General features: G+C 40.2%; 1 protein-coding gene across 1 annotated transcript in view; it reads left to right on the forward strand.

The window, feature by feature from the left end:
• Positions 1-19284, forward strand: part of LOC121179376 (uncharacterized protein KIAA1755-like) — a 30205-nt gene extending 10921 nt beyond the window's left edge. Inside the window, exons 3-24 of the mRNA XM_041034183.1 lie at positions 709-2272; positions 3340-3543; positions 4127-4250; positions 5190-5283; positions 5448-5534; positions 5658-5774; positions 7093-7191; positions 7272-7420; positions 8650-8788; positions 9011-9133; positions 9322-9519; positions 9707-10695; positions 10947-11196; positions 11740-11829; positions 12552-12776; positions 15884-16054; positions 16978-17155; positions 17252-17368; positions 17512-17766; positions 17952-18229; positions 18369-18427; positions 18564-19284. Coding sequence (XP_040890117.1) covers positions 709-2272; positions 3340-3543; positions 4127-4250; positions 5190-5283; positions 5448-5534; positions 5658-5774; positions 7093-7191; positions 7272-7420; positions 8650-8788; positions 9011-9133; positions 9322-9519; positions 9707-10695; positions 10947-11196; positions 11740-11829; positions 12552-12776; positions 15884-16054; positions 16978-17155; positions 17252-17368; positions 17512-17766; positions 17952-18229; positions 18369-18407 — 5490 coding nt within the window. The 3' untranslated portion in view covers positions 18408-18427; positions 18564-19284. The remainder of the gene's footprint in view (positions 1-708; positions 2273-3339; positions 3544-4126; positions 4251-5189; positions 5284-5447; positions 5535-5657; positions 5775-7092; positions 7192-7271; positions 7421-8649; positions 8789-9010; positions 9134-9321; positions 9520-9706; positions 10696-10946; positions 11197-11739; positions 11830-12551; positions 12777-15883; positions 16055-16977; positions 17156-17251; positions 17369-17511; positions 17767-17951; positions 18230-18368; positions 18428-18563) is intronic.
• Positions 19285-21099: the final 1815 nt, after the last annotated feature.

A 21099-nucleotide genomic window follows, 5' to 3' on the forward strand; every position in this document is an offset into this window, starting at 1 on the left:
CATGTTTTTAGATTCAGTATGACTTACACTTCCGAAATATCACCAGCTCCGATGTCCATTGTCCACAAATGCCCATAAAATCCACATCCATGGCTGCAGTGCAAAAAAAATCAAGAAAAACAAACAGGCTCAAGTTGTTGCCCTCAGCATGGCAACATACGTCCTGTTTATACCCCCAAGCCCCAATTCCAAAACTTATTCCCCGAATAGAAATTATTGTGTTGCACTATGAATATTTTTTTGACATTACTAAGGCTCTAAATGTCCAATCAACATTGTTCTTATATTTCTGGAACACTGATACTCATGTAAATTGTGGGGAGGCGGTCCTCTGTGCATTCCATAAATAATGTTTATATAAAATGGTGAATTTATAAGCCACAGATTAGTTAGTGTATACTGGTTAGACCAGTATTTATACAGTACACAGTATACACAAACACAGAAATGCACGTGAGATAACTCAGCTCTAAGTATCCTACTTGTATCCAATGTTTCAAAAATGCTGGTGATAAATTCACTTTAACAGTACATTCAGAGAAACAATCTACTGCAGATGGCTTAGATTCGAAAATAGGAGGCAACAAAACTACATAAAAATCGGGAAAACTACTTAAGTGAAACACTGAAGAAACTGTATTACATACATACGTAATATATAGAGCAAAACAAAATTACAGTGTAATTTTGCTCGATTTTTTTTTCTAGGCTGGATACTCTGATGTGGTTTTCCGCTGTGAGGGCTGGCCTCTGTGTCTCCACGATAAAACCGTCATCCAGTTAGCACCTGTAAACCCTCTGCTTCTGCGTCCTGGAGACTTCTATCTTCAGGTGGAACCTTTCGGGGACCAAGCGGCTCGCATCGTCCTCAAAAGTCTTCTGGAAGAGGGGTGTCGGGAAGTGGAGGAGACCCCCGTGCCTGAAACTTCGTACCCCTGCATCTTCACTGAAGACTGGCTGCAGGACATCAATGAAGGACGCCATGGAACTCCTCTGTCACGTTGCTTGGTTTGCACAGATCAAGGAGTAATCAAGTTGCCCTGGGCCAAAATAGCTATCCCAGAGTTTTTGGACAAGCCTAAGATCATGCCCACTTATCGGGAAGCTCCTCCTGAGCCAAAACAGATCTCAGTTCCCTCCCATTTTAACTCTTCCACCCTTCCGATAGAAGCCATGATTCTTCCTTTAAAAGACAGAATGTCAGCATCTTTGAGACCTGTGGACAGCTCCTCCAAACTTGTCAAAATGGAGCATGAAAGAGGAATGCCAAAATCATTCTCCAAACCTTTAATCAAACCTGTGGGTTGGGTTTCTCCCAACACCTGGGACAGTCGTAACTATCGAGAGATAGAAGGTGATTATGTAGACCTGGTGGATATCGCCAAAGGGAAAGAATTTGTGGATAAACAGAGGGACAACCATCCTAATCCACCCAATTCAGCTTTGTTCAAACCTGTCAGACCACCTCCACCTGTACCACTCGGGCAAAGTGCTCCCTGTGGACGCACCCTTCAGTATGCAGAGGAGCCTTGTACACCATGCAGCCAGAGAAAGCTGGGGCAGGAGCTCACTGATCAAGACTTGAAGTGTCGGTACAGAGACTCTTACTTGGCAGCACTGAGAAACCCAGTCACTTTTGAGAGGGGGAGTGTAGACCTCCTATCTGCCCTCGAGGAGGTCAGCCTCTGTGAAGAGGGTGAGTTAAGATCCAGGGGTAATTTTGAAGCTCCAAGAGACGAACTTGGAAGCGTTTGTAACCACCCAAAAGAGGCCGTGATACGTCATGAGCTCTGCCAATACAAACACTGCTGTGAACCAACACCAGAGAACTTTGTGTCTCACCTTAAAGACATTCCTCCAAGTTCTGAATCTGAAAACCTTATGAAGGAATCACCTGCGATTTTGAAATCAACCCCTGGTTTGAGCCATAGTCAGAGAGTTCAGACAAAACTTATTTCCCACCCACTGGGACATAAGCCTAATGTGCATCCAGGATCAGATTTGTTCTCGGAGATCCGTGATGGTGACATGAAACCACAACAGAAGGTGGAGGTTGTAAAACCGTCGGGGAAACACAAAGTTAAGCTGAGGACTCCATCCACTGTGTCAGAGACACCTAAAGGGAGTCCACTTCTCTATAAACTCAATAACAGGAGTCACAGTGATATCTGTCCTGAAACAATCTCCAGTGTAATCCAGTGTAAGAAAGGTGAACTTTTGGATCAGGTGACTCCAAAGTTGGAAAAGCTGGCTGGAAAGTGTCTGAAAAAAGGTGAGCAGAGCCAGAAAATTAAGACTGACTCTTCACAGTTCTTTTTTCACTCGACAGATTTCCTTTTAACCCCCGCCCACACACACAGTTTGTACATTGTTATTATTGCACACAAAGCCATTTATCATGATCTGTTTCTCAAAGCTTGAACGGCCACTGAACACTGACACCAAACAGAGGGACTGAAACTCGACTGTGACCTTGTGTGCTTGGGGGGAACGTGCTTCACTGAGGGTCACAGTTCATAAGAGCTCTTTAGAAAGAGGGTTCAAAGGTCGAAGGTCATGCTTGAGTATGATCTTCCTCCAGTGATTCTCCCACTGCTGTCTGGGTTCTTTGGCAGTGCGGCCGCATTCACGTCATTCCCATTACCGAGGGAGTGAACGGAAATAAGATGCTGCACCCCCAATGAAAGAGAGGGCCTGATACCATTGGGTAAAAAGAAAGAGCAGAGCATTCCTCTAATGTAGAGAGACAGCATAACGTGCAAGAAGGAGGTTTCTGTGTCCCCCGCACCCGCTGGCATGCACCCTCATGCCCTCAGAGGGGCATGTTGAGATCTTGACTGGAGACATACTTGTCATGGACTATTAAAGTAGCAAAGAGAGAGCACAGGCAAGGCTTTGTTGGCTCTAAGGAGAGGCCAGTTAGGATGTCTGAAATCAAAGCCAGGTTTAGTAGCCAGGCCACCACAGTGTTTTGTTACAGAGTTACCATATATCCAATGTTTAAATGTCTGCATACAGCTGGGCAGCTGTGTAGGGTAGGTCCATGTCAATAGAGGGCTATTAAGAGTTATGGCTGAAGAGATGAATGATTACTGTTAGTATGAAAGGGCAAATGTCACTGGACAGGATATAAGGTTCGGGGTTTCCAGGAAATCTTAGCGCTGTTCTACAAGAATACCCTCAAGTAAAACAGTCTGATGAATTATACTGAACCAAGTTTTGAGAAACAGAATACATAGAGTAAACTTTTTCTTGCAATGCGCCAATGAGATTCAGTTTTTTTTTTTTTGTTTTTTTCTTTGCTTGTCAGAAAACATGTATATTTGTGTCTAATGACAGACTCCCAGTCAAGCAGAAGTGAAACTTCCTCCACCACAGATGGAGCTGACACCAGACTCCACCACTCAAAGACAGAAAAGTCATCTTCTCTGCAAGTTCAGATTCCGTCTGCGAGTTCTGACACTCCTCAGTCTCCACAAACAGAAGAATCCAGTTTCAGAAGGATCAGCAGTCTGCTTGAATTTGGCATTATTTGTTTGCCAGGTACTTTACGCCAATGTGTTTGACATCAATTATTCTATAATTATGCGTGGTTGGTTATGGGAAGGTTCTTTAGAAATGATTTTTCTTTATATCTTTTATATAATTTTCTGTGCATTCAGTCAAATAATCCCTAATATCTAAAAATAGTTTGTTACTGCCTGAAAATGTTATACGGTGATGGCACTTTTCCTTTTAAAAAATATACCTTGATTCAAATGAGTCTCATATGACTACCATGTGATTTTAAGCACGCACCTGTGACCTCAGCAACTCTCATGTGACATCAAGGTGTGAATGACGAGCTGTTAAAAAGACTGGGAGTCCCAACCAGTCACCAGAGCTCATGAGACCTCTGAAACGAGTGTCTGAAGGTCTTGAAGACCAAACATCACATAATAGAGATATTCAGTAATTTGGGTCATTCCTAATCCTCAAGTAATTTTTTTATACAACATTCAACAAAACTTTCAACATGTCATTGCTTCATCATCGTCTTAGTGTACTAGAAGAATTTGATTTCCCTTCCTTTCCTGAAAAAGACATTTACATGTCATCTACTTTCTTCTGCCCTGCTTGTCTTCAGGCAGCAGGGACAGGACAGGCAGAGCAGTGGTGGAGGTTCATGGTGACAGGAAGGAGTGGGCGTCCCCCCAAGTATCGGCTCAGAGTGTGTGCGAGTTGCTACTCTACCTACACTCCATACCCAGGTAATGAAAACAATGCTTTATGTATGTCTGTATTAAAAAAAATACCAAATACGGTGGTAAGTAAGGTCATCATAAATCAAATTTGGAGGAAAGCTCGACCCATGCCCATTATGAGATAGTGATCTCCTTACTCAAACATTTACTGCTGGCTGGCTGGAGAGCTCCCAGTGTGGTAGTATGTGGTAATAAGAGGTCCAACCACAAGAGGGCAGCAGAGTGTCATTTAAAATTTATTTCCTGTTGTCAAAGCAGACTTTGAAAATTATGCAACTTCTTACATCCAAACTAAGAGACTCCTGATGAATAGTTACTGAATAGTTACTGTTTTACAACTTATACAACAGAAAATATCAGTAGAATCACTTTATGAACAATTCTGCCTTATCAAGTTGTGCCTTTAGATCGGATGGCAATATCATTGACCAGTGCTGACCCTCTGCCAAAATAGTCACTCCTGACCCTCAAAGGTTTACTAGTGAACACTTTAACAGTGTTATTTGTTTATACTGGGTTTAATTGTGTCTTTGAACTTCAAAAAGCCATTCTACCAGATAATTTGACCTTCCTCTGTCCCCACTAAAGAGCCCTACATCAACAGTCTCTATCCAGGCTGGCAGCCAACTGTCTGGTATGCAGCGCCTTGCTAGAATTAGCAGCCATATCTGACGCAGGTTTGCACAACCGTAACCCAAGAAGGGGGCTTTAAGAGGGGCGTGTGTGTGAAGGTGTTAAAGAAGTAGAATAGGATATGTGAAGGTGTGTGTGGGTGGATGTCAGAGAGAAATAAAAGAAAATTTGAGAAGTAAAAGAAGTGAAGCATAAAAGAATTTGAATGATTCATTCATCACATTAAGACTTGTGTTGAAACGGATATGTCCTCAGTTCTGTTGAAATGGATATGTCCTCATTGGCTCCTGACATGAATGAATGTCTTCATAGGAAAGATGTTCGAGAGCTGGGAATGACTTTGGTCATCAATGCCAGGAAGAAGCCTCCTCCACTTCACCTCTATAAAGCTCTGCTGATGGCCCAGGTTAAAACAACACACCTGCCTACACATGCCTGAGTGAACTGTCAACCTTAGCCCTCACCCTAAAACACACGTCAGCAAATACTACTTGAGCTAATTAAAAATGCATGATTTATATGATTTATTCCCTAATTTATTGCTTTTAATTCATTGACTACCTGCTGCAGGAGCAAGCCCTTCATGCTGTGCACAGTATTGTGATGCTGATGGATAAAGACACTTGCCCGCGCCCTGAAAAACAGCCTGGGCTGCAGGTCAGAAATAAAAACAACTTCCAGGTCCTCCCTTAGTCTTTTTTTATCTTAGTCAGATGTGACACCGGAAATGAGTGCAACTTTTCCTTCCTTCCTTAACAAGCCTTTGCCTTTGTCTGTTAGATGGACATGGTGACTTCTATGAAAGTCCTAAACAAGACGGTTGAAGCTTCCCAGCTGACATCTGACCTGGGCGGTACCTTTACTTATAGCCATACAGACTGGCTGCAGTTCCATCAGGTACTGAATATTCACTATGTTGTTTTCCTGTCATCACTTTCATACCATCTTCAACCACAAAGACAGTGGTGCTGGACAAACACTCTCGAGGCCTTTATGTGCACACATTGAGCAGCAGAGGTTTTTCATGAACTGTAATGAAACGGACACCGTTGCCATTTTCAAATACCCTGGGATACCACATTACCACCCCACTCTGTCCCACAATTACTTTGATAAACTGTGGACTTTCCTGTAGAGTCAGAGGAATTTGCTGCTCAACCACAGTTCGCCCACAGGTGATGACTTGTTATCCACACACCCATACCAAACATTCATCATCTATGTTGCTGTTTAATGAATGTATAATGAACGGAGTCTTATCTGAATGATAAACTGGATTGTTATAAGTACCAGTTTGAGTAGTCAGTATAATTACTGACCTTTAAGAATGAGCAGGTAAGGTCCACTATGTGTTCCTCCATGTTTGTTAAATAAACTTTGTTAACCACTACTACTACTACTACCAGAGACTGGTACTGTGTTATGTATATTAAAATACATAATATTTCAGCATAAGTGACAAACAAAGTGTTAATATATTTTAAGTTTGGAAATGAAAACTGCATTAAAGTCAAATTCCAGCTTCCCCTCTAAAGAACTGGCTGACCATAGACAGCTTACCAGTAAAGGTTTCAGTTGTACATACAACATTTTATGAACAATTTTTAACTTGCAGTGTTAGGTAAATTTCATGTTTTTTGCACATCATCTCATTAAACTGCCGGTCAGAGCTAAGCAGCTGAAGTTTGTTATGAAGAGACGTCCTGTCCCTCTGCCACTGGTTACAAGATAAATCTCAGCGCCATGATTACACAACATACTCGTATAAAGAATGATATTTTCTGACTATTTTCTCATGCATTTTACGTCATTAGGTCCCTAAATAAAACTGAAAGGGCAAAGTTATTTTTTGGTTCAACAGGCCACCACTTCGTAGAGAAAGCCTCACTGTAAAGGGTCTAAAATTCCAGGAGGCAGAACTACGGATGCAGCAGATGGAAACAGTTCTGAGGAACAGCTTTACACAGTCGCCTGCAAAGCAGACAAGCAAAGATGAACAACAAGTTCTCCAAAGTACTGGTCACATTCAAGAAACTATTGTGACATTGTTCAGTATCTCTGAGGTCTTTTCCTGCCATAGCTAACAGCACGCTGAGGGCAGTCTCCTGTGTTTATATAGACTTTCAGCTAATAAACACACATCAGTACATGTAAATATAAGCCGATGTGTAGTTGCTCTCCTCCAGAATGTTAACCTCCACTTAATTCATTTCAGAAACTGGTTTCCTTCATGACTGACCTGCGAGGAGCAGACAGCTTGTTGCAGAAGGCCATCCGGAAAGTGGAAGGCAGCAAAAAGATAGACACGGCCCCGGTAAAATACAACCGCTCATACTATGATAACATATTTATTTTGGACGAGTGCATAAATGTTTGACTTTGCATGTGCTACAGGATGTGCAGCAATGCATTCAGGAACAGAGGGCATCAATGAAAGAGGTGCTAGAGGACACTCGACTGGTCACGCTGCAAAGAGAAGGAGGGGCTGTACTGGCCAGGATGAGGAGGGAGGAGTTCAGATTTCCACAGTCTGAAGACTACAGGTGTCAAAAAATATTTAAGTCTACTTATGTTCCACTTCTCATACCAATCCGTGTAGTACACACAGAGAGACAGTAATGCTCAAATTTCCCTTCATCTACATTGTTCCATTATCAAAGTATATTTACTCATATTCTATATTTGAGTTCAATTTTGAAGTAGTTGTACTTCACTTGAGTATTTCCATATTATGAAACTTTTTACCACACAACATTTAATTGACAGCTATAGTCACGAGTTACTTTACATATTAACGGCTCTGCACACCCCCACAGATGTTCTCAAGTATTCTGGCAGATTAAGCCTCTGGTCAGGAGTAAATTGGGTGAAGCTATGGCAGGAAATAATATACCAAACGTCCCCAAATTAAGTGTACAGTACTAATAAAAATGAAGTAGGTTGTCCTGCTCCAACAGGAACAACAAAAGCAACAGATGGTTGGGGGAGATATAAATCAGGCCCAGTCTGTACTTGCTCACAGAGTCCTGAGGTCTAATTTGGCAACATAAGTGAAAACACCTGTGTGTTGCCAGTGGCTGTGTAGAGGCATTACATTTTACCAATATAACATGAACACTGTATTTTAAAAAAAGTGATTATTGATTACTGATTCATTATTATTGATTTCACTACCAAACAGTATAATAAGCCAATTGTAGCTGGTTGAGATAATAATTTTTATCTCAACCAGCTACAATGTTAAAATGCTACTTATACTGTAATGTAGTAACAAGTCAATAATATGTGATGATATAACACTATCAGGGGCCTTTCTGCATAATAAATACTACTTTTTACAGTTTTTCCTGTTAACATTTACATACTTTTAATTAAGTTGTATTTGAATGCAGGGTTTTTTCATTTGTAATGTATTTTTACACTGTGGAATTGCTATTTGTTAAGGTAATAATCTCTTAAACACCTCCTCCAAGCCTGCCTGTATAAAAACATGTTGCTGTTTCACAGCTGTGTTTCATATATATTCAGCAGCAACTGGATAGTAGTTAATTCTAAATTAATGTGCTGACTGAAAATCAACAGCCAGCTGATACTATAGCCATATGTATAGGTTGAAAAATGAATTTTAATATTGACTTAATGATTTATTCCTCAGAAATATTTGTGAAACATTTACTGCATCTGATGATATATACACGTCACACCTGAAGTTGGGTGTTTCATGTCTCAGAGTTTGTTGTTGTTGGTAATATTTGTCTCTCCTTCCCTGCAGAGATGCTCTGGAGTCAGTGACAAGTCTGTATAACCAGGTGGAAGAGAAGCTCCACATGCTGGTGATGAGATCGAATGAGTCACTGCAGCAGCTGGGTTTCCTCTTCAGGCTCAGAGAGATGGAGTCCAAAATCAGCATGGTAGCACCAGTTTTTTCTCTCTATTCACTCTAATGAAATCAACAATGTGTACTGAAGCGTCTAAAATTCATTAAGGTGGTGTTGTAGACAGGGGTATGAAAGTCGGTCCCCTTTTGTTCATATTTTCATTCATGTGACTGTTAAAATAAGAAATGTAAATCTACCCTCAAGTTTTGCCAAACCGAAAACCAACATTACATGATTCTACATTACGTGTTGCAGGCCGGGACCTGGTTCAATACAGAAGGCGAACAGAGACTGGCGGACTCTTACACAACAGATAATACCCTGGCGTGCACTGAAAAGGCTTTGCAGCACTTTGAACAGTTTCTCACTCAGTCTAAGGTATTACTGCAATTTATCAAAAGGGATTTAAAAATAAAACTTATAAGTTATCCTTATTTGGTTCTCTATTTTTCTGTTCACATATCAACATTTTTGTCCTTAGTCTCTCAAAGCAGAAATATTTAAATGACTGCAGTGATAATAATAAATAGCAGATTAAGAATCTGACATCTTATTGTTTATCTCAGGAGAAACAACAGCATGCCATGACCCTAGTGACGGAGGCAGAAGAAATTGTTGGCACCAGTGACTCCAGTCCTGCAACAGATATTTTTCGTACTCTGGTCAGCACTTTCAGATCTAATATGGACAGTTTTATGTTGAGGGCAGAAAAGAGGTACAAAGAACTGGACACGCTGGTGCATGTGCACCGCTTCTGTAATCAGGTTTGTGTGGGTTTTTTTTTTTTTTTTCTTATTGCCCAATGTTTTGTCCCCCATTTGACCTTTGAAATTTAAGTCTCTGCATTTGCTGTCTCCACTTCCCCTTTGTCTGAATACTCCTAGCTGATTTGTGTTAACCTTTAAATCTAAACTGCTGAATCCACTTTTCTTACTGTCTCCCTCTCTGTAGGCGTCTGCCCTGGCCAAGGAATGCAGTCATTTTTTGGAAAAGGTAGAACAGGGGTGTTACTCAGCTCAGAACCTAAGCACACTCCAGATGTATGAAGAGAGATTAGGTGGTGAATTCTCCACCCCGCACTTCCAAGCTCTGAAAGTTAAGGCCTCTGGTTTAGGATCAGGGGCCTCTGGGGTGATGAAGGTGTGGAATGCAGCTTGGGTCCAGTGCCAAGAAGTGAGGCAGAGTCTTGAGGAGATCCAGAAGAAGAAAGGCGTAGATAAGAACCAGATCCAGCAGACCACAGCTGTAAACTCTCAAGGGGAAGATGGAGGAATGGGGAACAAGGAGAAACAGAGTGAATTGGGGGAGGATGAATGCTCCCTGACACCACAGTCAACCTCTCCTAAAGAGATGGTCAATATCTCGGAGAGAGAAAGAGAAAGCGCCACTGTTGCGTGTTTCAACAACCATTTAAAACCTGACTTCAAAGGGTGCGAGAAAGATGAAGCCCAAGCACAGAAATTACCTGATGCAACAGTTAAAAATGAGAAAATTACTCTTGTTTTTTCACAAAACTGTGACTGTCATCCTGAAGCCAAATGGAGGCCAAGAGAGCACTACAGCGAGACAGATCTGAGGAGCACAGGTTCTACTGAAGTGGGCGAGGAGTTTCCTTTGCACAAAGCCTTGGGTCGGTCCCTAAGCGAGGGATCATGTGTTAGCCCTCATTTGATGAGCATCTCTGGCTTTTCACCTTTGAATGTCAGACACAAACACTGTCAGAACAGGACACAGGCGCTGGAACAAAATCTGAAACCTGTCCAAAATCGGCCAACTTCCCATGACGAGAGCTTACAGTCGGGAAACTTGAACTGCAAGTCAATCAGAGACAGTAATGAAGAGGAAGGAGAAGGATGCACAGTCTCCACCCAGAGCCCTAAAGATTTAAGGACTCCAGAGACATTACTCACACCAACAGAAAACAATTGCAGCAATGTTTTGTAAGTAATGTCCCCTCCTTCTGCTATGATCTAAAGCTCAGTGAGTTGCCGTCCAGAACATTAAAAATGACATCCATGCATTCATGAATGGCACCATTGTTCTCTAATAATGTCATACTTTATAAAAAATTCTTCTCCACTCACAGATATGTAACGTAAAACTGAGTATGATCTTCAGATCACCTGGGTTTAGTTATGAGCTTTAATAAAATCAGTGATTTTACATTTTTCATTTCCTACATGTGGAACAGGAAGCTGCGAAGGATAATGGAGGAGCTGCTGTCCACAGAGAGGGAGTACGTGAAGGCTCTGGGTTATGTCCGAGAACACTATTTCCCTGAGCTGGAGAGGACCGACGTCCCTCAGGACCTCAGGGGCCAGAGGGGGAGCATCTTCGGTAACTTAGAAAAGCTCCACGACTTTCACCGACATCATTTCCTCAATGAGCTGGAGAGCTGCGTGAATGAACCCTTCAGAGTAGGACGCTGCTTCCTACGACATGTAGGTGCTCCATGTGTTATTGTGACAGTACTGAAAATGAATTCTAGTTTGCTCTGAGAGTGTGATGCACCTTGTTTAGGAAAAAATCCAGATTCAGAAACTGATGATGTTCTCATGTTAAGTAATGATTTAAAATCTTATTTAGAACATATTATAAATACACAAAATACTTATCAAACTTGTGTCACTGTTATTTCCATGACACAATCAGGTTTTGGCAGACCTGAGTCTGTGTAATGTTAAGTAGCTGTCCTTGGTTTCCTGTTTTGAACCGTAACTGCAATTATTCCCGCACGATTGATTGGTAATGAAAGCGTTTCCAGATGTGTCCTGACTGGAAAATAATGCCATATCTTCCAGGAATCGTTTCCTTCAACAGATAAAATGTTGATATCATTAACACATCCTCTGGAGACTCTGGAATGTGTATCAGCTTACACAAACTTCCAATGGCACACTACACCAGCATTTTACAGTGTGACACATGTACTGGTGATGATAACACTGAATGATGACAGTCTTTATTTGTTTCTTTTATTTCAGAGAGAAAGCTTTGCTTTGTATGCCCTTTACAGCAAGAACAAACCGCAGTCTGATAGTCTTCTTATTAATCATGGACAGGCTTTCTTCAAGGTGAGAACCCCTGCCAGAGTGCCTAAACTCTTCACTCTCTCATTTCTCTCTAAAACCACATCTGGACTTTTCTCAAACAAGAGGAGAGAGGATGGTGTATTTTAAAAAAGACTAACTCAGCCATGTTAGCTGCTCTGGAGGACTGTACTTAGGCACAGCTGTGCTTTGAGCTAAATGCCAAATATCACCTGATGATAGTGGTGTACAAAAAGGGGATCACCAAAGTTATTCCTCCTGTGGGGAAACTGAATATCTGCACCAAGTTAAATGACAATAATAGTTATCAAGCCCTTTCACAAAAAAAAAAAGTTAAACCCATGGAGCCACTAGAGGAGATATTAAGGGATGACCAAAGTCATTAAGATTCATCATCTGGGGAACATGAATATTTGTAGGAAATTTCATGGCAAAACATCCTATAGTTCATGAGATAGTTCAGTCTGGACCACAATGGTGGAACAAACAGACAGACATTGTCCCTTGAGTCCCACTGTATAGCATGGCTAATAAAGAGCAAATAAGGATATTTCGTCTAATTATCTTCCTAATAAAAATGTACACTATTTCAGTCCTGATTTGATCCTTACTGAGTCCCATCCACCTAACATTAGGCTGTTCTCCAACTCAGCTTTAGTATTATCCTGATATTGTAGCTTTACCAGCTCATCTCTAGCACTGCTGCAGGTTCATTGACTGCTCTGTCCCCTCTCTTCGTACATCAGCAAAAGCAGCTGAGGCTGGGGGATAAAATGGACCTGTGGTCGTACCTCCTGAAGCCCGTGCAGCGCATTAGCAAGTACAGCCTGCTGCTGCAGGACATGATGAGAGAGTGTGGTCCGGGACAAAACAGAGAGATGGCTGAGGTCAAGGCCGCCCTGGAGGTCATCCACTTCCAGCTCCGCCATGGCAACAACCTGCTGGCTATGGACGCCATCAACAGCTGTGATGTAAGTTTTGGGTCATTTTGTAAACCCAAATACCAAGAACGATTTTTAGAAAGAAATACTGTACACACAGTATGTACTGCAATGAGAATGGCTTATCACTCTCTAATCCATCACTGAGAAACAGAGAGAGCAAACACATACAGACTATGGCATTCATCCATAAAGGATGATATGTAGTGAGCAAAAGGGGAAAATATGTTTATCATTCATATTTGGCTCTGTGCCAGATACCATTGGTTAATCGTGATTAATTTGCTATGGGATGAGATGAGCTGGATGAAGGAGAAGACGGAAAACAGTCCTTTTATCACCTCTTCTGGGAATGTAAAAGGAGGTGCTGTGTATGTGGGGGATGGTGGTCTGGACCTCCAGAATCTGGAGAGCATAAATACACTGAAAAAAATGTTTTGTTGAATTTACTCAATTTTAATGTTGAAAGTGATCGCATGCAATACATTCACCTAAATCTAGACATATTTTTTAAGTTGGCTGTACTTAATATTTTTGAGTAATTTCAAATAAATTATGTAAGTAGTTTCAGCACAAAAATTCTGAGTATTTGTTACTCTGATTTCCTTAGTAATTCTAACTAAGCCCATGTTTAATTTACTTAAATTCATTATGTAATTCATATATTGTGGTTAGCTAATTTGTTATTGTGCTTTAAATTGTTTTATTCTACATATGTAAAATATTTTGATTAAATTCACAATTTTATTTAAAACAATCAAAATGCATATGTAGATGTGGGGGTGGCCGAGAAACCCGGTATACAACAATGAGTTGTGGCAGTCTGGAGCAATTCCCAATTTTATTTGAAAATAAAATGGAGTCTTGTTCAAAAACTTCACAGGAAAAAATGCACATCGGGCCAACCAGAAAGATAAAAGTAAGCAAAAAGGGGGGGAAAATTCTCAAGAGCACTTCTCAAGAAGAATCAAAAATTACAGAACAAAAGAATTCACTCTAAACTGCCTTTCTGGTTATACCCTTAAAGTTTGGGCTCATGGCAGGAGCTATAATCTGTGTTCAGGAGCTGTGCTTCTCTCCTTTAGGCTCCGGCCACCACAGCCTCCTCACTTTTATACTGGTGGACTGCACCAAGAAATCAATATCAATTATCTCTTCCAGCACACTTACAATAATCCCAATACTAAATAACATATTATCAAATAGAAGTTCAGTTAAACTTACTTTAAAAACACATATTTCTTTTTAAACAAGATACTTATACAGGTCATTTCACCACAAAAGACAAAACACCCCTCCCACTCTACCACACTTGGTTTCTTCCCCTGTGAACCCCCCTATTTAACCAAATGGAACGCTCCAGCTCAGGTTTGGCTGTTCCTAGTCTGACGGAGGAAGAAGTGCAACAAAGGAGACAGGTCAACACAAGTTAAATTCAATAAATCAAATACACGATCACAGTGTGACTTCTCTCCTTCACCCCCTCCTCCAAATGTTCATACCACACACATCACCACCAGCACTTCACACCAGGATCAACATTCTGATAAAATCTACCTGAGAAAGAGCACATGTAAGGCACATGTGTAGCACATGTGCCTTACTTTAGTGCACGGGGTCTCCCTGTGACAGTAGCATAAAACAATTTAATTATTTTGATTCTTCTTGAGAAGTTTTTTTTTCCTCTTTTTTGCTTACTTTTATCTTTCTGGTTAGCCCGATGTGCATTTTTTCCTGTGAAGTTTTTGAACAAGACTCTAATTTTGTCAAATAAAATGGAATTGGGAATTGCTCCACACTGCCACAACTCATTGTTGTATACCGGGTTTCTCGGCCACCCCCACATCTACATATGCATTTTGATTGTTTTAAAAAAAAAATGTGAATTTAATTAACATATTTTACATAATGTAGAATAAAACAATTTAATTTAAAGCACAATAACAAATTATGTAACCACAATATATGAATTACATAATGAATTTAAGTAAATTAAACATGGGTTTAGTTAGAATTACTAAGGCAGGGATGTCAAAGTCAAATACACAGAGGGCCAAAAAAACTAATTTGCTACAAGCCAAGGGCCGGGCTGATTCAGTGTTTATTAAAACATATTGAAATGATTACACATAGCCTATTGAACCAATACCTAACAAGGTGTATACTATTTAGGCTAATGTTTAAATGAATAATCCAGTATTTTTTATGGCTCTTTCAGTAATTTCCAGTGAAAACATTTTCAACAGGCACATAGACAAAAACAAACTTCCTTTAAAGAGAAATCACATGTCCTGTACATTAAATGAATAAAGCAATATTGTCTTATGGCTCTGTTAGTAATTTCAAGCATCCACCTTCCGTTTAGCCATTTTTTAGGGAGGGGGGTAGCTGAAAGTCGACATCTGCTCTGACTGCTGATGGATAATTAAAACGATGCCCGCTTGCTGCACTGCAATAGCGCGAAGAGTTTTGGTAGTCATGGCAACCAGGCTAGCACTGCAGTGAGTCTGTTCGCTACCGTTGCATTGTGGATAATGTGGTATTGGCGCACGCAAAACGGCAGCGGGCAGCTACGGCCAGCGGGCCGGTTCTAATACTAATCAAATATCATCCCGGGGGCCATAGAAAATTCTTTTGTGGTCCGGATGTGGCCCGCGGGCCTTGACTTTGACATATAGGTACTAAGGAAATACAAAAAAGTAACAAATACTCAGATTTTTCGTGCCGAAAGTGCTTATATAATTTATTTGAAATTACTAGTACAGCCAACTTAAAAAATATGTCTAGATTTAGATGAATGTATTGCGTGCAACCACTTTCAACATTAAAATTGAGTAAATTCAATGAAACATTTTTTTCAGTGTAGGAGGAATGGAGTTGGATTCATAGCAGTTTTGTTAGTTACTTTATGAACTGTACAGCCTTTCTTGCACTGCCCAAAATAATAAGGAAGTTCATAATATGTTGTGTTAATGCTCATTGTACTTACATGAGCAAAATCTGTGCAGTGAATGCTTAAGTTTTTCTTTTCTTCATCTTTTTTCACTGTTTCTTAAGAACTGCATTTGCATCATAGCTGACTACAGTGCACGACCAAGGGCCTGACCCTCAGTGTGTTCTCCTTTTGTGTACTGCAGGTTAATCTGAAGGAGCAGGGGCAGCTGATACGCCAAGATGAGTTCCTGGTGACGTTCAGAAAGAAAAAATGCTCTAGGCACATTTTCCTCTTTCAAGAACTGATCCTCTTTAGCAAGACTCGGAAGACTGACGTAGGAAATGACACGTATATCTACAAACAGTCATTCAAGGTACACTTAGTGTATGCACACACAGACACACAGACACAGACACACAGACACACAGACACACACACACACACACACACACACAGACACAGACACACACACACAGACACACACACACAGACACAGACACAGACACACAGACACAGACACAGACACACACACACACACAGGGTGCACCGGAAGAACAAGTAAATCCAACGCAATATAAGGCCTCTGTATTGTAACTACTTCCTCTTTGTAACAAAGCAGTATGTGTTTTTTTCCGTGGTGCTTAACACATACTACTGTATATTCTCCTTGCAATAGGTTACTCATCAGTTACTTATAATCTGTCACAACTTGGGAAAACTTTCCAATAACTTACGTAAAGAGGAGAACTGGAGGTGAAAATTCACCCTGGACTTTTGACTTTGTGCCACACATAAGCAAAAATATTTGAAAATCAATATTTGAGAAGTAGAATTTGTAAATCATAGAAAGAAAAGGCTGCATGTTATAAGTTATATAATTTTAAAAATGTACTGAACTAATTTTATGTTACTTTTATTTATTTATTTATTGAAATAGCTACTGAGTATATATTAGACTAACATCTATTTGAGCATAAAGACTTTTAGGACCACAGATAAGCTTCAAACTGCAACATCACGCAAAACAGCCAGGAGCCAACTACTACTACCAGGTCAAATTCACTGTAGTGTACTTCAGATGACTGTTTGCCCCTCCTGATAAAATTTACCCTCTGCCACTTAAACAAACAGCAGTTTAGTAGCCCCTCTGACACACTGCATAAACCTCCACAGGCTCAATTACAATAGTCTTGGAGTCTTGTCTGTGTTTTGAAACACTTGCAAAACTGCTTTCCATATTTGAATTTACCTTTTTAAATCAGATTGATTGATCCCTTTTTCTTTGTTTGTATTTAGACATCAGACATAGGCATGACCCAAAACAGCGGCGACAGCGGTCTGTGTTTTGAGATCTGGTTCAGGAAGAGGAAAACCCAGGACACATACATACTCCAGGCAGTTAGCCGGGGGGTGAAGGAGGCTTGGACCAAGGACCTGGAGCGGATTCTCTGGGAGCAGGCCGTACATAACAGAGGTACGTTTCAGTTATCAGTGTGTATTCACTTTGCACACACTTCAAAGTCACTTCCTAATTTTTAAATATTTTTAAACAAATGATTATATTTTTTAGAGGTCCGCATGCAGGAGAGAGTGTTCATGGGTATTGGAAACAAGCCTTTCATGGACATCAAACCCAGTGACGCAGCGATCAATGACAGAGCTGTCAACTATGTACTAGTGGGAAGAGGTAAGTAAACAGTGCCAGTAACACAGATCTGTACTGTTATTCAATACTTCCATTTAAGTCAGTAGGTATTGTGATAGTTTTCTATTGAATTTGGCTTTTCACAGCTTATAACGCTTATTCTGATAAAACCTATTCTCACCTAGTCTCTGCAGAAAACCGGGTGCTGTCCTCTGTGAGATCAGGGGGGTCTCAGGACGGGCTCCCAGGGGGGCGGCCAAAATCTCTTGGCTCAGGAAGCAGTTCATCTTCCTCTGGAGTGGGTTCTCTGTCTCCTGTGGGATGCCGAGGTGGGCCAAAGACGAGGGCAGATGTGGAGATGCTCGCAGGATACGTATCGTCCTCTGGAGTCCTAGAGGAGGAGGACCTGGACCACGAGAGTGGAAGTCAGAACTTATTATGTAAGTAGCAATGTGGACAATATAAAAACAGTAGTTACATGAGTGGATGGTTGTGGGTTTATCAATACTTTTGTTGACTGAATGCTTGATAGCTGATTGATTGACAGGATTTCCTCCATAACTATCCATCCATCTGTTCACCTATCCTTTGTCATGTCTATAGTCAAGTCTTCTCTATGTTCCAGTGGACAGCTCTGAGTCGTCAGGAGAGAGTATAAGTGGCTTCAGCAGTTGCAGTCACAGCTACCACTCTGCTATAGGAGGAGAGGTGGAGGACACCTCCTCTGTCTGTGCCTCGGTAACCACCGTTAAGGAGGCTGCGTCTGCTAATCGAGCTGAAGCTTCTGCAGCTTTCCAAAAAACAAATGCTCTGGCAGGATCCCCAGAGAAAATCCAACCACCAGTGGCACCAAAGCCCAAACCCAAACCACAATACCAGGCCAAGGATTTCCCCTGTGGCAAGGTACAGTACAACTCGGCTAACCAGTAAATCTCAAAGTAAATTACTCACAGATTCATTCATCACTTTTTTCTGCGAGGTATATTCTCTCATGCCAATGGTCAATTATATTAAATTACTAATATCTTTATGAATCTCTCAGGTTCAGAACACTAGTGTTGGAAAATCCACTGAGGTTTGACCTGTGAGAGACAGTACAAGGTAAGTATAGTGCAACTTTATTCCACCTGTCTCTCTTAACTTAGTTTATAATCCAACTATTTTCTAACAGACATTATGTGTATATTAATAATAAAATGTGCTACTGTGAGAAGTTTAAAGAGTTCTTTTTTTTCAGATCTGGGGGCAGTCCAAGAAAAGCCAAGAGAAGAATGCTAATGTCGGCATGGAAGAGGAAACTATAAACAGACAGCCTTTTAAACGATCTGTTACTGTAATCAATTAGCACTCTGTAAATACCACCACAAGAAGAAAAGGTCAGAAAAATGTCTATAAATGTACTCTGAACATGAAATACAAAATGCACCTGTATTGTAAATCAGTCTAGTTTTGTAGTTCATTCAGAAGATCATAGAGTTGCTGCGGTCTTTGTGTCTGTGCTTGTATAACAGTCTGTCATTCAAAACAAAATGCTAAACTATACTGTGGTTTGAAAACGTGGCTAAATCACTGTGGCTAAATAAAAAAGCAGTAAATAATACCATCTTTTATGCCCTACAGTGCATGTATTGGCTTTTGTACAGATTTATCGAACTTAATTACTCATTTGCTCTGAAAATAAAATACATCCACTCTGTCCTTTCTTTTAATTAACAGTTTTGTATAAACTCATATGTTACTGCTATGAAGACTTTGTGAAGATATTGATCTATGTAACAATTGTACTGCTTTCTACTTGAAATACAGAATATTTCCAGTAATGATATATGTTTGCTTTTATCTGTGTTTTAATTTGCACCTCAGCCTTTTTTTCTTTGCAATAAACTTTGCTAACAGCATTTACAGCCAGAAATTTAAATTTCTACGCATGAACATTAGTCAGTATCTTGTTTCTAGCATAAATGTCAAATGCGGCTCAAATATAACTTGAAAACTAACATATAATACAGATGTAGCCATCAGAACAGTATCATTCATGTTTTCCTGGAGTATTTTGTTAAAGGTTGTATTTAACTCTCAATTTTTAGTGCAGAAAAGAAACTAAAACATTTTAGCCACCAAGCCCGCACCTCAGTGAAAAACTACTACAAATAGTATTTACAAGGAAATGTCATGCTGACCTTGAGGTCATGATTTACGTTGCAACATGAATAAACCCCAACTTCCCTTCAACTGTTTCATGAAACTTTCTTTGTAACTCACTGACCCAAATGTACATATTGAGCCAGTCAAACTTCATACGTGAATTCTGGTTAACCTGTAAGTCAACCCACTGTTGTAATAGCAGTTGCTTTTGCCAGAAGCAACAGCAGTCCAATATATAATGTTTTTTTTTTTTTTAATTATTCATAGTGCTACCTTCATTATTGTTTAATTGTATATTATAAGGTCTATTTTACACTAAAACTCTTGGGTTCCACCATTTTCACCGTCAGTTCGCTTTTGTTCTTTTGGCACTGGCACTCTGAGTTAACCTCGACCCCCCCACCCCTTTTTAAAAACAAACACTTATTATTTAACCTGGAAGTGAGTTCAGGTGATAGATGCCACAATCTCTCTGAAGTACTGAAGTCTGCCTTGGCAAAGGCATTTGGTCATTTCCACTGTGTGGGTTCGGACAGAGCTTTGGCTTTGGTTTCCCTTCTGTTAAACACTAAATTCAGTTTCCTGACATAATGCCCGATCCTGGAGCCAAGACTCATGTTTGTAGTTAAAACTAGTCTGCCAAGAGTGCTTCAAACCATATGACTGGCTTTATCCTCTACATTTAATTAAATAGTTAAAATTACAAAGTCATTATTCACTTTCGCATTTTTGGTGCATTGTTAAAACTTGTTGTCAAATTTAATAGTGGGGACAGGCAAGTTGATATCAAGCACAGGACAAGTGCTGTTGCAGGCTCTCCACTGCAGCCAAAGCAGAAACCTAGGAAAATGTGCTTTGACTTGAAATGTTGCTTGTACTAAGTTGGACTAGCCCATATTTCCCCTTCTTTACCTCATCATGTACAAACATGATGTACTACTAACACGAACAGCGGTAAACCCTTTGGTTCCTACTGACAGCCTAAATCTTTCAAAAAAAAAAAAAAAAGTATATAGTTTATATATAATGTTTCATGTTGAAACCAACTCGGACACAAGTAATTATACAGCATTAAATGACACACAAAAGGCTTAAAATGCATAAACATGATTTGCAAACTGTCCTTGAAAGTGGCATGCTATTCAAACGCATGAGATGAAGTCAGACTCACTGACATGTTTTAGTTTTCTGATTAAAATGGAGCTCTGTGGCACCTGTGTTTACAAAGGCAGTTAATAAGTTCAATATAGTCTAAATTTGTAAAACTCATCGTGGAAGCTTCACACAACAATCACAGTAGCTATGCTGAAAAAAGAGTTTGAAATATGCTGATATTTTTGTACAGACTTTCTTCAATTAATTCAAAAAACACTTTATTACAAATGTACAGGCTTATACTTGTTGATGTAGTTATTTCTACAAGCCTGGCAATGATTATTAAATGGACAAAGGGGCCCACGGAGACCGAATATGCACCACATACCAGATTTGCGTGCTACGCCCCTGAATATACAGTACTCTTGGTTCAGCGCTTTACATGGGATTTGTTGATAGTAATAAAAAATACAAAATACCTGCGCTATGCTTTAATTATGACAGAAAACATCCCTGAAATCTCAGTTAAAACA

This window comes from Toxotes jaculatrix, chromosome 3, assembly GCF_017976425.1.
Source record: "Toxotes jaculatrix isolate fToxJac2 chromosome 3, fToxJac2.pri, whole genome shotgun sequence".
Classification (NCBI taxonomy): Eukaryota; Metazoa; Chordata; class Actinopteri; family Toxotidae; genus Toxotes; species Toxotes jaculatrix.